At 50.1% G+C, this 15,546-nt stretch overlaps 1 protein-coding gene across 1 annotated transcript; it reads left to right on the forward strand.

The window, feature by feature from the left end:
- Positions 1-1,216: 1,216 nt before the first annotated feature.
- Positions 1,217-6,395, forward strand: LOC133773463 (zinc finger CCCH domain-containing protein 13-like). The gene is given in 2 exon segments (XM_062210801.1): positions 1,217-1,534; positions 4,532-6,395. Coding segments are annotated over 2 exon segments (2,139 nt in total). The 3' UTR covers positions 6,353-6,395.
- The last annotated feature ends 9,151 nt before the right edge of the window (positions 6,396-15,546 follow it).

Consider the following 15,546-nt stretch of genomic DNA (forward strand, 5'->3'; position numbering starts at 1 on the left):
AAGAAAGGCAAGGAACACGGTGGAGGGAGCAGAGAGGGAGCCATACCCCAGGACCTGGGGAGGCCAAGCTTCCCCTCCCAGCAATGCACCCAGGGCACAGTCCTGGGTGTTGATTGACAACGGGTCACTCCCAACACAAACAGAAAATGCTCCAGTTTGAACCTAACATCTGAGTTCCTCACTTCAGCAGTTTCCACTTCTCTCCCTGGACTCTAAGCTTTGGAGTCCCCAGGCCTCTGCCACCCTGTCTGTAAAATGGGGCACAGCGACCCTCAGGGGTGGGGAAGTGGGGATTGGGGGAGCCGCAGGCCTATCCAGGCCTCTCAGGCACTGCTGACACACCTGCTGAGAGGTCATGGTGAACCGCCCAGATGCGGGCAGGAGACATGGCAGACAGACCCAAGGCGCCTGCAGGAGTGGGGCCAGACGGGGCGCGCACAGCAGGGTCAGGTCCAACCCCCCGCCCCCCAGGCAGCACTCTTTTTCCGTGCCCCGACCACCCCCTCCACTCCCACCCATCCCCACAGGGCAAGCACAGCCGCCCTCATTCCTCTGCTTGGTCCGAGGCAGGATCATAACCCGAGCTGGGGGGGGGGGGGGGGTCGTGAAATGACTTGTAGGTGTCAGAAAGCAGAGGCGGGGCCGTGCCCAGCGGCACAACGATTCAAAGCTCCGGCCCCAGAACCGGAGAACTTCCCGTCTTCCCCCCAGCCCCTGTCCATCCGCATCTCATGCGGCGGGATTCGGGGATCCGCTCAAAGTGCTGCGACTGGCACCGGGCGCTCTCCGCCGCCCACCGCCGCACGCGCTGCGCTCCGGCTCCCGCACCCGCACGTGGTGTCGCGGTGGAGTCGCCCAGGAGCACAGTGCGGGGGCGGGAGGGCATGGTGCAGGGTCCGGGAGGGCAACGTGAGGCCGAAGGGGGAACCACGCAGGTCCCCGTGGAACAAGGCGGCGCGGGTCTCGGCACCAACCCCAGCCGCGCCGCAGCACCGCGCTCCGGGCTTCCGCACCTGCTGGGCACCCGAGCCTGCCTCTGCCCGCGGGCGTCCGCGCAAATCTCCCGGACGCGCGGGCACAGCGCGGACCGCCCCGGCGAGACCCTACCTTTCCTGAAGGGCATCGCGCCGCTGGCGCTCCCGGCGGGACTGGCCCGCGACACCCGGGCAGGCCGACGTCCGAGCGACAGCCCCGCGGCTCGGGGCGCTTGCGGGCGATGGGGCCCGGGAGGGAGGGGGGAAGGGACATATTTGGTCAGAGGCTGGCGCGTCACGGCGCGGAGGAGGCTCCGTCGCCAAGTCGGAAGCGCGGGAGGCGCGTCACCCCGTGCGCTCCGGGCGCCTGCGGGCTGCGCCGCGAGGCCAGGGTGCGGGGCCCCGCCCAGGGCGCCTGGTCCCGCCCCGGCCCCGCAGGGGTCGCCAGGAGGCCCCCACCCGCCTCCAACCCAGACGCGGAACTCGCCGGGGCTGTGGAGCTGCTGCCGGCCTCGGCAGAAGCCACGGAGAGGAAAACTCCTGTCGTGCTCCTTCGGGCTGTGAGGCCGTCATCCGCAGGAAGGACTTAGGGGAATTCTGCCCATTTTTTTATGTGTCTGTCATTTGAGCAAGTGGGACGGCCCCTGAGGGCGCAACCGAGGGAAATGCGTCTGGCCTGGTCACCCCCTGGAGCATCGCTCCTAAGCCCTAGGTTACGGATACCTGAAAAACTTTACGTTGCTTGATTACAAGGTCCGTGGAGGCAAAGTATTCTCTCTCACACGCACACGTGGCTCTATAAATGTCAAAAGAAATGAGAGCGCCACTTAGGGACTATCACAAAAGGAGGGAGGGGCCGCCCTCCGTTACTGTGCTCCTGAAGAGAGGGATTCTTGGGATACCTGCCTCCCATATCCAAGCCTGCTGGTTGGAGCCCCCATCATTCCACTTCTCTTCCAGCTCCCTGGTAATTCCCCTGGGAAGGCAGTGGTTGCTGGCCCAAGTGTTGGGCTCCTGCAACCCACCCTGGGAAACCCGGATGGAGTTCCTGGCTCCTCCTGGCTTCACACTGGCTCAGCGCTGGCCATTGCAGCCATTGGGAGGGAGCGAACCAGCACATGGAAGAGCTGTGTCTCCCTCCCTTCTCTGTAGCTCTTTCAAATCAATAAACCTTCAAAGAAAACAACAAATAAATTTTAAGTAAAAGGGGGCGGCCAGCACCTGAAAAAAATTCCTATTATTTGGCGGGTGCAAATATCTTAAAAACAAAAACCTCTTTCGGGTCGGTGGAGAGTTAATTCCTGTGAAAAGTACTATTTTCTGCATTCACCTTGAAGAAATGACGTCAGGACCAATCTCCTAACTTTGAAAGCAGCCACAAATAGCAACTAGACCACGATCTATGTGGTAGGGGAAAGAAAACATCCATGGAGAATGAAAAGGGATGGCCAGGAGGGTGGGGATGGCTTTTCTTCTTTTCCTTCTAAAATCTTTTCTGAGTTCAAATCCCTTAGCCTGCTGTCTTCTATGGGTAATAGTCCAAAGAATTTCTCTGGTTTTACTCTGAGGATACAGGGGAAAAGGAAGGAATGGAGGCCTTGGGTGGGGGGGGGGTTGTCAGCTGCCTTGGGAACGCCATGTGCTTGGCTGGAGCCTTCTGAGCAGACCCCCTGCTGGGAGCCCAGCTGGGGATGGGAGTGGGGAGCTCCCAGACCACCTCCTTGGGCAGTGTTGGTGTCAGGAGCAGGAAGTGGGGGTCATGGGTGGGCTCATCATCAGTCTCTGCTCTTCTCCATGACATACCTATATGTCAGGAGGACGTGGACTGAGCTCTCTGAACTTAGTGGCCAGAGAAAGTGAATTTTGGGGGCCACATAATGGGAAAAGCCGCCGCCTGCCGTGCTGGCATCCCATATGGATTTCCAGCAGCCCCACTTCTGATCCAGCTCTCTGCTATGGCCTGGGAAAGCAGTAGAAGATGGCCCAAGGCCTTGGGCCTCTGCACCCGAGTGGGAGTCCCAGAGGAAACTTCTGGGTCCTGACTTCAAATCGGCACAGCTCCGGCCCTTGTGGCTAACTGGGGAGTGAACCAGCGGATGGAAGACCTCTCTCTCTCTCTCTCTCTCTCTACCTCTTCTTCTCTTTCTGTGTAACTCTTTCAAATAAAATAAATATTAAAAAAAAAAAAAGTAAATTTTGTCTAAGGCCAACCAGTCCAGATAGAGTGTGTTGTGCTGCACACATCAGACACAACACCACGAGCATCCTGGTAAAGCCGGAGCTGGTGCACTCTGAGTGGGTGGGCCTCAGTCTTTCTGGTTGGCACCTGTACCCCCTTGGACACAAATGTTCAGGGATGCGTGGCTGACTGCAACACAGTAAGAAACGCCTACTGGATGTTTGAGTCCAGTTCCTGGCCCAGAGCTTCCAAAACTCTTGGAATCTCCAGAGTAGTAAGACTTTATTTTTATATTCTTTTGTATGCCTGTGAGATGACTGGGGGCTGGAGGAGGGGTGAGTAAAGAGAAGGGGGACAGGCTAGATCATTCAGGATGAAGGCTGTGGCCAAAATGACCTAGGCATGATAAGAGGGTTGGAACTTTCAGCTCAAACCCTTGCTGGCTGGGGAGAGAAGAAGGGCTAGGGGTTGAGTTAATCACCAATGGTAAGGGACTTAAACAACCAGGCCTAGATCTCCTAAAGACCCTAGGGAAAGAATTCAGAGAGCTAATTCAGAGTTGCTTCCTGAGTTCCCTGGCTGTACTACTAAACTATCAAGTACAACAGGTATGGGCCTGCATACAACAGGTATGCAGCCAAACTGGGCAGAAGTATGGCTACTCTGGATACCCGGTACTCTCTTGGTCTTGTGGGACAGACTCCTTGAACCTGTGGGCTGTCACTGACTCTGGATAGTGAGTGTCACAACTGAGTTAGATTGTAGAGCACCCTGTTGGCATCTGAAGAGTTGAAGAACAGGTTGTTGGAGTGCAAAAGTGCAAAAACCCACACATTTAGAATCAAAAGTGTTGTTAAAAGCAAGTAATGGGGTCAGCACTGTGGTGCAGTGGGTTAAAGCCCTGGCCTACAGTGCAGCATCCCATATGGGCACCCATTCAAGTCCCGGCTGTTCCATTTCCAATACAGCTCTCTGCAATGGCCTGGGAAAGCAACAGAGGATGGCCCAAGTCCTTGGGCCCCTGCACCCACATGGGACTTGAACTAGCTCCTGGCTTAAGATCAGCTCAGCTCTGACTGTGGTAGTCATTTGGGGAATGAACCAGTGGATGGCTCTACCTCTTTCTGTAACTCTTTCAGATAAATAAAATAAATCTTAAAAAAAAAATGCCATCCTTATCAGTGGAAAGTTCAACCAACTCCTCTTTAATTGTTATGGGGGGAGTCTGTGGGCCTCTTTTCTTCTTACTTTGCTGGGCGGCTTCTTCATCAGAAATATCAGAATCACCTTTGGATCTTTTACGCTTCTTTTCAATACTTTTCTTCTTCTGTCCTTTTTTTGGTGAAAATACTTGACCATCTTCAGATGCTGTCTCTAGGTTACCTCTCTCTATTCCAACATCATCATTCTAGAGGATCCTCAGAAAAAAGAAGATACAGCTTTCAGTGATTGGTCTGATGAGGATGTGCCTGATCGTACCGAGGTGACAGAAACAGAGCACACGGCTACCACTGTCACTCCTGGTGATACCCCCTCTCCTCTGTCCTCTCTTCTTCCTCCTCCACCTCCTATGGCTACTGCCACTGTGATGGCTACTCCTGCTCTTGCCCCCACTGCTACTGCCAACACTGCCACCACGATTTCCACCTCTGCCAATACCACCAGTACTTTTGCCAATGAGGATTCACATAGAAAATGCCACAGAACATGAGTGGAAAAAGTTGAGGCATGTCATGTTACTATAGAGGACACCCCACATCGCAAGCCAGTGGATCAGAAGAGGAGTAGCAGCCTTGGGAGCAATCGGAGTAATCGCAGTCATACATCTGGTCGTCTGAGCTCACCATCCAATGACTCTGCCCATCGAAGTGGGGATGACCAAAGTGGGCGAAAGAGAGTACTGCATAGTGGCTCAAGGGACAGAGAAAAAACAAAAAGCCTGGAAATCACAGGAGAGAGAAAATCGAGGATTGATCAGTTAAAGCGTGGAGAGCCCAGTCGAAGTACTTCTTCAGATCGCCAAGATTCAAGAAGCCATAGCTCAAGAAGGAGTTCTCCTGAGTCAGATCGACAGGTCCACTCAAGGTCCGGGTCATTTGACAGCAGAGATAGGCTTCAAGATCGAGATCGATATGAGCATGATAGAGAGCGAGAGAGAGAGAGGAGGGATACAAGGCAGAGAGAATGGGAACGGGATGCCGAGAAAGATTGGCCGCGGAACAGGGAAAGAGATAGATTGCGGGAACGAGAAAGAGAAAGAGACTTGGATAGGGAAAGAGAGAGACTGGTTCCTGATTCCATTGAAAGGGATAGGGACAGAACTTTTGAGAGTTCTTCTCAAATAGAATCTGTAAAACGCAGTGAAGCAAAACTGGACAATGAACATGAAAGAGATCCAGACGGTAGTTCATGGGACCCCGTAGCTTTGGATAAAGAAAGAATGGATAAAGACCTGGGATCTGTGCAGGGATTCGAAGATACCAGTAAAGCTGAGAGAACTGAGACTGTCGAAGGAGAAGATGAGTCCAAGTTAGATGATGCACATTCCTTAGGTTCTGGTGCTGGAGAAGGATACGAGCCAATCAGTGATGATGAACTGGATGAAATTCTGGCAGGGGATGCAGAAAAGAGGGAAGATCAACAAGATGAGGAGAAGATGCCAGATCCATTAGATGTAATTGATGTAGACTGGTCTGGTCTTATGCCAAAGCATCCAAAAGAACCACGAGAACCTGGGGCTGCACTCCTAAAATTCACACCTGGAGCTGTTATGCTGAGAGTTGGACTTTCTAAAAAGTTGGCGGGTTCTGAACTTTTTACCAAAGTCAAAGAAACATGCCAGAGACTTTTAGAAAAGCCCAAAGATGCAGACAATCTGTTTGAACATGAATTGGGGGCTCTCAACATGGCTGCATTGTTACGAAAAGAAGAAAGAGCAAGTCTTCTTAGTAATCTCGGACCGTGCTGTAAAGCTCTGTGCTTCAGACGAGACTCTGCCATCCGCAAGCAGCTGGTTAAAAATGAGAAGGGTACTGTAAAACAAGCTTACACAAATGCTCCAATGGTAGACAACGAATTATTACGATTGAGTCTTAGATTATTTAAACGGAAGACTGCTTGCCATGCCCCAGGACACGAAAAGACTGAAGATAATAAACTGTCACAGCCCAACATCCAACAGGAACTGTGTGTATCTTAAGACTGATATTCAGTATATTTTTGGTACTACCCTCCTGCAGCAGTGCACGTTACTTTTCAGAGTTCTTTGATTTGACAAACTTTGTTGTGACAAAGGCAAAGAAGATTTATCAGCCGTGCTAAAAGAGGGAAGAAATTTGATCTCTAGAGACTCTAGTTTTGGCTAACTTGGGATTTTACATTAATTTTTACACAGTACTTGCTACTTACGAAAAATAATGTGAAAGCATCTGGATTTAGTGGTCTATTCTGTATGTTGTGTTAACACTGAAGATTTTGGACAAAGGTTGTCACTGCTCTTCCAGCCTATTAATGTTTTTTATGAAATGGAGCCACTGATTTACGTTCTGGATCATCTATACAGAAACTGCATTTTATTCATAAACAATGTATTCATCACCGTAATTGCACATATTGTGCAATACCATGTTGTACAGAACATTTGAAAGGGAATACTGGGCCAGCATGGTATGTCTGTAGGCTAATCTCCAGCAGGAGGGAGCCAAGATACTTTTTCCTTTTGAAAATTCTAAAAATATTATTTCCTGAGTCTTTGCTTTTTAAAATATGTATGCGTTGTTACAGTATATATTGAATGCCTTTGGACCCTAAACGTTTGTTTGTTATCAGAGACTGTACTATTTTTATTTTTAATAAATGTACCTTCCCTTCCTTGTTCAAAAAAAAAAAAAAAAGTCAGACTGACAGATTCCAGTCTTTCTACTTTGAATCTATTTAATCCTGGGTAGAAGAAAAAGAACCTTGAAACTCATTACTGTCTTGTTTCCATTTCTTGTTGTGATAACAGCCCTGTTAAGTTTTTGTTGCTTTGATAATCCCTGGGAACATTTGTTCTTTCCTTACAATCAGAATCAGCTGACAAGGATTTTCTCATGGCAATGTTTAATAACTCAAGGCCAGCATTGTGGCACAGCAGTTTAAGCAGCCATCTGCAATACCAGCATCCCGCATGAACTCCAGTTCAAGTCCCAGCTGCTCTACTTTTGAGCTAACTCCTTACTAATGCACCTGGAAGATAGCCCAAGTGCTTAGGCCCCTGACACCCATGCGGGAGACCCAGATGGAGTTCCAGGTTCCTGATTTTGGCCTGGCCCAGCCCCAGCCATTGCTGCAAATTGAGAAATGAACCAGTAGATGGATGATCTCTTTCTCTGTCTTTCCCTCTTTCTCTGTCACTCTACCTTTCAAACAAATCACTTTTTTTTTTTTTTTTTGGACAGGCAGAGTGGACAGTCAGAGAGAGAGACAGAGAGAAAGGTCCTCCTCTTTGCCGTTGGTTCACCCTCCAATGGCCACCGCGGCCGGCTCATCGCGCTGATCCGAAGCCAGGAGCCAGGTGCTTATCCTGGTCTCCCATGGGGTGCAGGGCCCAAGCACTTGGGCCATCCTCCACTGCACTCCCTGGCCACAGCAGAGAGCTGGACTGGAAGAGGGGCAACCGTGGGACAGAATCCGGCGCCCCGACCGGGACTAGAACCTGGTGTGCCGGCACTGCAGGCGGAGGATTAGCCTAGTGAGCCGCGGCGCTGGCCCAAACAAATCACTTAAAAAAAAAAAAGTTTAATAACTCAAAAGTTGGCTCTGCCTTGCCCCTCAAAGAAGGTGGACAGACCCTGCTGGGAGGAGCAGCCTTGGCAGGCTCACGCAATGGTAGACCCAGGGGTGGGGGAGCCGAGGGAGGACTTCAGCCCAGCCAGTCCTGGGGAGGAATGGGCAGGGGGTAGTGGCACGTGGTCATCTGATTTTCAGCTTTGAAGCAATCTCAGATTGAGTCTGTATTTCTAGAGCTGTCAACAACATCGGATGAGTCACAGAACCAAGTGATTTCGTCTCTCCCCTCTACACTTCCAATTGTGCCTGCTGACATTCCTGTTCTCAGTCTAATAATGGACTATCGATCTCAGCACTGCTCTACTCCTAAGGAGCTCTTAGCACATCAAAGTGCTGTTTTAAAAACCCAGCCTAATTGCTGGGAGCTGTGAGGAAACAAGAATTGCCTGGCCAGGCTCAAGTCTTCCTCCATCCTTTTCCTTCTATCAGCATTTTAGATTAGTCATTGCAAGTAGCATAATCTGGTAACCTGAGGTCCTCAGGACAGACATTCTCCAGCCTGAGCAGCCATCAGAACCATCTGGAGAGCTGCTTCAACGGATTCCTGGGTGGCCGGCGCGTCGGTGCTGTGGGTTGAGCTGCTGCCTGTGGAGCCAGCATCCCATACTGGAGCACCAGTGTGAGTCCTGGGTGCTCTGCCTCAGGTCTAGATGCCTACTAATGCTCCTGGGAAAGCAGCAGAAGATGGCTCGAGTCCTTAGGCCTCCACCACCTATGTGGAAGACCCACAGAAGATCTCTCTCCCCCCCCCCACCCCCGTCATTCTGCATTTCAAATAAATAAATATCAGTGTGGAAAAAGCTACAGATTTAGAGAACGAAAGCTTGCTGGGCCAAACCCTGAGTTTCTGATTGAGTCAGTGTCCAGTGGGGCCTGAGGATTTGCATTCGTAGCATTGCAGCAGGTTCCCAGGTGATAATGATGTTGCTCCTTGTGCTACTTCCTGAGCCCACTTCCAGAACTGAAAAGGGAACATGTGGAGTTTGAGAGCCGCTCTCCTGAGCATCCCTCCCTCAGCAAGATCGACCCCTGGGAAACAGCACAATCCTGATATTCCTTCGGCCAGGGCATGGGAAAAACACAAGAGCCACCTTTCTCCCAGGCTCCGGGGAGCAGCGAGTGCCCATGCCACCAGCTCTGTGGCTTTACTGCAGGAAGCACAGGACAAGGCCTTCCACCTGCTCTCTTAAGTGAGGCTAAAATCCAAGTAGGAAAAGACCTAACATTCTTTTGGGCCTATTCCCTGTCTTTCTTTAGCCAGGTACTTGCATTTCAAGCCTCCGCTCTCTGGTGGTAGCAAGTAAGACTTTGTCTCCCAATTCCAGTGAAGGACTCCCTGGTCATGTGAAACAGACTGGGGACCTTTGGAGGGGGACTGGGGGGCACTGGCAAAAAGGAGGTGTGCATAAAGGAAGAAGACAGACAAGCAAGAGAGTGCCAGAGCAGGGGCCAGCCGGGCATGAAATGCTCAGGCCAGTGCCTTTCCTTTCCTGCTCCCTCAAGCTTCTGCCAGACTGCCAGGCTTGGAGACTCCAGAGCCGTCCCTATTGCCTGCATGTACTCCCATGATGCCCTTCTGCCTGGTACCATGCTACTGCCTTGAGCTGCCCAGCTCCCTGGTGATTGCTAGTGGCCAGGTATATGCAAAGAGCAGGGGGTGGGAAGAAGCAGTCAGGGTCTGAAGCCCTGCTGGCTCACCTCTGTGCACTGTGACAGACCCTCCTTGAGCCTCACTGTACAACGAGGTTAGGGGGTTCTTCATGGATTGCTGTAAAGATTCAAGGAAACCACATTGGCCTTGCCCTTCTGAAGTATTTGGTAAATGGCAGCTGCCATTATTACTTTCGTTATTATTATGGCTTCAAGCAGGGAGGGGCTGCTTTCTGAGCCCTTAGGAGTGAAAAGGCACAAACACCAGGGCCAGCACAGGCACTGTTGCTGAGCCACAGTGCAGCTGACTGGGCAAGAAGAATCCAGCTACACAGGGTGGTGAGCTCCCAGACCAGAGTTTGTGTGTGCAGGCCTACATGCACCTGTGTGACTAGGAAAGGACGGATAATCCCAGTGCTGCAAAAAGCTGTGAATAATCATTCTATGAACACATCTAATTCACAGATTTCGGTCTCTCCCAGTAAAGAGAACACGTTGGAGAAATGGAGAGTTCGGGTGGGAAAGTACAAGATGAGCCCGAAGCTTCCCCTGGTATCAGAAAGGAAGTGACCACTTTGTTTTGATGTCCCCAGGTGGTGAGAAGTGACCCAAAAGGTGTGGAAGTTAACCTGAAGGAGCACCGCGGGGGCAATCTGAGCAAGAAGAGAAATCATGCCAATAAATGGGACGTAATCCCCGGAATAAAACAAGGATTCTCAACTCTAAACTGGTACAAATAAATAGATAAATGAATGCAGGCACTGGGAAAGCTTTTCCCCAGACTAGTGTTATGACAGATAAATGTAGAAAGGATTGCGGAACTAGAAAAGTTACCATTTGGCAAACCCCATACTAGTAATTATATCAAGGCAGAAGCATCCGTGGATGCTACCATGAGTGAGCAAAAATATAATGAAAACCAGGATACAGACAGCCTCAAATTGTATTGCTAATTATTTTTTAAAGATTTTATTTATTTATTTTAGAGGTACTGTTACAGACAGAGAGACAGAGAAAAAGGTCTTCTGTTGGTTCACTCCCCAAATGACCACAATGGCCAGAGCTGCACCGATCTGAAGCCAGGAGCCAGGTGCTTCTTACTGGTCTCTCATGTGGGTGCAGGGGCCCAAACAGTTGGGCCATCTTCCACTGCTTTCCCAGGCCATAGCAGAGAGCTGGATTGGAAAAGGAGCAGCCGGGACTAGAACTGATGTCCATATGGGATGCTGGCGCCACAGGCGGAAGATTAACCTACTGCGCCACAGCACTGGCCCTATGTATCACTAATTATTAAGGGAGAAGTTGCAACTTCACAGGGCAGGCCTTCAGCAAATTATCAAAGTTAATGGACCAAATCAACATGTGCCCCCGATAGGATGTACTGAAAAGGACAAAGCATCACATCCTAATGTTCTTGCCAAAGATGCATAACCTGGATGTAATCATAAGGAAACAAGAGATACCTAAAAGAAGGCACATCCTACCAGCTAGTTTGCCAGGAGTTCTTCCAACACATCCAAATCGTGACAGACTGTGGAAGGGTTCTAGATTAAAGGAGACTGAAGGCACAGTGGTGACCAACTGGGCAGAACAATCCCAGACCGAATCCTGAGCCACATCAAGGATGGTGCAAGGACTGTTGGCAAAGTTCGTGTAGTGTCATAATGATATTAATTTCCAGATTTTGAAGATGGCGTTGGGTAGCTTGTGGGTTTGGGAATGAAGATTCAGAGAACTAGGCCGGCGCCGCGGCTCACTAGGCTAATCCTCCGCCTGCGGTGCCGGCACACCAGGTTCTAGTCCCGGTCGGGGCGCCGGATTCTGTCCCAGTTGCTCCTCTTCCAGGCCAGCTCTCTGCTGTGGCCCAGGAGTGCAGTGGAGGATGGCCCAAGTGCTTGGGCCCTGCACCCCATGGGAAACCAGGAGAAGCACCTGGCTCCTGGCTTCGGATCAGCGCGATGTGTCGGCCGCGGCGGCCATTGGAGGGTGAACCAACAAAAAAGGAAGACCTTTCTCTCTGTCTCTCTCTCTCACTGTCCACTCTGCCTGTCAAAAAAAAAGAAAAAGAAAAAAAAAAAAGATTCAGAGAACTAGTCAAAGCAGCCAAAAGTACTGCCAGATTTGTGCCAGAGAACTCCCCTGGCTGGCACACAGCACTAGGCCCACTCACTGACCCTGCAGCCGGAAGCCAGCACCAGCGCTGCTGCCTGACCGTGCCTGGGTGCCCACCCCAAAAGCCCAGGTGTGTGAGGTTCACGCTGTGTAGGTCTCACACTCAAGCTGGCTGCAAGGAAGGCTGGGGAATTTAGTCACCATTCCCAGCATTTGTAATGGAAGAGGGGTTCATGAATTATCAGGTAGGGAATTCCCCAACCCAGGAAGAAAGCTCTCATGCTGAGCATGAGAAAAAGGAGTGGGAGGAGGAAGGGATTGACAAAGCACTTGGAATGGAATCCAACAGTCAGCAGCAGGCACACAAGTTCAGTTTCCCACCACTGATGGCCTCTTCCTGTGGATTTATTTCTGTTTAGCTTTTAAAGACTAGTGAGAAAGGTGAGGCACAAAACAGCAGAGCTACTTGTTGAAAGTGGAAGGACAGGGGCAGCCTTGTGGTGCAGCAGGTTAAGCCACCGCTCGCAAAGCCAGCATCCAATAAGAAAGCACCAGTTTGATTCCTGGATGGTCTGCTTCATATTCATGCAAAAGCAGCAGAAGATGGCTTGGGCCCTTGCTACCCAGATGCAGGCCTGAGCTCCTGGCTTTGGCTTGGCCCCACCCTGGTTGTTGCAGCCATTTGGGAAGTATGGACCAGCAGATAGAAGATCCCTCCCCCTCCCCCTCTTTGTCCTTTCTCACTCTCTCCCCTCTTCAAATAAATATTTTCTTAAAGAAAGTCGAAAGACAAAGCTGAAACAGAATTAGTTATTTCAGAACTAGAATCAACTTTGGAGATCATTTAATGAAATGTCCCACTTTTCAATAAAACGAGCCATTAACTAAGTGACTGGTACAAGCTCCCTCAATAGCTGATGGCAAAGCTGTGATTTCAGGTCCCCACTTAACTGGGACAGTGACAGGGGGCAGGCGACGGCAGGTTCTAAAGGATCAGTCCTGGTTGCAGCAGCAGTATCCACACAAGGGTGCCGAGGGCTACTACAATCCTTCTCAGTGCCAGCATGGACCCTGGAAGCTTTGGAAGCCAGGGTGGTGAGGGTGTTCTCCGGCTGGGACTGACACCACTGCCCCCTTTTGCCCCTCCAAACAGAGGAGTGGCTGCGGCTTCTTACATGTACACTCTACAAATGCCAGTCCCTGTGTGACTTTTGCTTCTCTTTATCTTCCACAAGTTTCTAAACCAACTTGCTGTATTAAATCTCTACTCTCTGAAATGCCTACGTTTGTGGTTTCTATTGGTAGCTTTGGGACCCACAAGGAGGGAAGGCCTATATTTCCAGGAATGGAGAGGCCTGCTTCCAGGGAAGAAAGTCCTTGTCAAGGTCCCTGTGGGTGCCTAAAGGTCAACCGATGAGGATCAGACCCGCCTCAACTTTTAACCCCCATGCCCTGAATCTATAAAAGGAGCCCTCCCAATCTCTGACGCGCGACTTCCCCGGCCCCCGCTCTGTTGCTCTGTTGGGACCAGGGAACCTCGCCCGGGAGCGGAACCCCAGTAAAAGCCTGTGAATTAATGATTCGCCTGCCTGGGAAGATTTGTTACGCACTGGACACCTTACATCTATCTTTATGACTAGACCCCAGCTGCAACAGATAGAGCATAAAGGAAAAAGCATTTAGACTCAGAGTCGGAAGCCTGGTTTTGCCACTTACCATTGTGTGACTTTGGGTGTTATATAACTTCCCCTACTTTAGTTTTTCCATCTGTAAAATGGGCCTATTCAAACTTATTTCAGATCTGGATATAATATTTTATCGATATTGGATATTGTTTTACCATTTTTAATGTAAGTGAATGTTTTTGTTTCTAGGGATAAAGAGGCATGATGTGCTTTGAATTGTTCAGAAAAAATTACCCATGTATAGCACACACATCACATACCCCCCCACCCACATACAAATGCACACACAGACACACACACACCCACCACATTCACACAGAATAAAATCAAACATAAATATAAATAAAACCAAATATGAAATTGGTGAATAGTTGGTCAATGTGGGAGAAGGGGTTACAAGTGTTATTATGAAGTCTGAAATTATTTCAGGGGCTGGCGCTGTGGTGCAGTGGGTTAACACCCTGGCCTGAAGCACCAGCATCCTATATGGGTGCCGGTTCGAGTCCCAGCTGCTCCACATCAAATCCAGCTCTCTGCTTTGGCCTGGGAAAGCAGTGTAAGATGGCCCAAGTCCTTGGGCACCTGCACCCACATGGGAGACCGGGAAGAAACTCCTGGCTTCAGATCGGCGCAGCTCCAGCCATTGCGGCCAGCTAGGGAGTGAACCATCAGATGGAAGACTTTTCTCTCTCTCTCTCTCTGCCTCTCTTCTCTCTGTGTAACTCCAACTTTCAAATAAATAAATAAATCTTAAAAAAAAGAAATTATTTCAGAATCAGTGCTTTGAAGGGTAGGCATTTAGCACAGTGGTTAATTTCCTCTTGGGCTGCCTGCATCCCCCTGGTTCAAGGTTCAGTTCCTCTGCTTTTGATCCAGCTTCCTGCTGATGTGCATCCTGGGAGGCGGCAGGTGATGGTTCAAGGACCTGGGTCCCTATCACACTGGGAGACCCGGATTGAGTTCCTGGCTCCTGGTTTTGGCCTAGCCTAGTCCCAGCTATTGCTAAGGCCATTTGTGGAGCAGACTAGCAAATGGAAGATCTCTTTCTGTCTGTCTATCTGTATCTGTCTCTGTCTCTCCACCTCTTTGCCTCTTAAATAAAGTGAAAATAAATAAGTAAAAATATAAAATCATTAAACAGTTGCTTTGAGGAATAAGCTGATTTGCTAACCTTTCAATAACACCTCCATTTTAAAGGAGGGGTATGTTTATTTCCTTTCTATTATTGCAAAAAATAGAAAAGGAGGAAACTGTAATGGTTAAAAACACTGCTCCTTTGTTAGCTCATGGTTCCATAGGTCAGAAGTCACAGAATATGACCCGGGCTCTGACTAGCCCTCAGCAGGCTGATAGCAGAGATCAGAAGTATCCAGTGGGCCGAGTTCTCGCCTGGAGCCATCTCTGCGGAAAAACCCAGCTCAAAACTCAATCTTGTTGGCAGAAATCAGTCACTGTGGTTGCAGGAATAAGGTCCCCATTTCCTTGCGGGCTGTCAGCTGGGGCCACACCTAGAAGTCACCTGCATTCCTTACCCTCCATCTTCATGATGGCCAGGGGATGAGGCTGAATTGTTCCCAGTTCCTCTGGAGAAAGCCTTTCCCTTAAAGGATTGTGGCTCCCTGACAATCTCCCTTAGTTACATCTGCAAATCCCTTCAGGACAGCACCTAGGTGAGTATTAGACTGAGTGGGGCAAAGTGTGTACATGAGGGCCTGCGGATCTGGGGACCCCATTCTGCCCACCACAGAATGTAAATTCTTACACCAAATAAACAGCAATTAATTGGCAACAGGCTTATGACTCGGGGAATAGGCTCTGGGAGGGTGTGGGTTCCCACGTGTCCCCAGGTCAGCCTGACCTAGTCCAACCAAAGATACTGCACAGAGTTCACCCTTTCTCTCCTAAATAGCATCCCCTACCACAAGGCGCCCACGCCCCTCCATGTGCACAGGCTCCGCCTACACACAGCCTGACACTCGTGAAATGTAATTAATTACCCTTTCTTCTCCTGTTAGCTAGCGGAAGTCAGGATTTGGTCTCCAGAACCAGGTTCCTTTCCAGCATGTGATGAACGTCCCCCAGTGGACAAGGAATTCTGTTGTCATTATGGTCTGGC

Source organism: Lepus europaeus, chromosome 14, assembly GCF_033115175.1.
Source record: "Lepus europaeus isolate LE1 chromosome 14, mLepTim1.pri, whole genome shotgun sequence".
Lineage (NCBI taxonomy): Eukaryota > Metazoa > Chordata > Mammalia > Lagomorpha > Leporidae > Lepus > Lepus europaeus.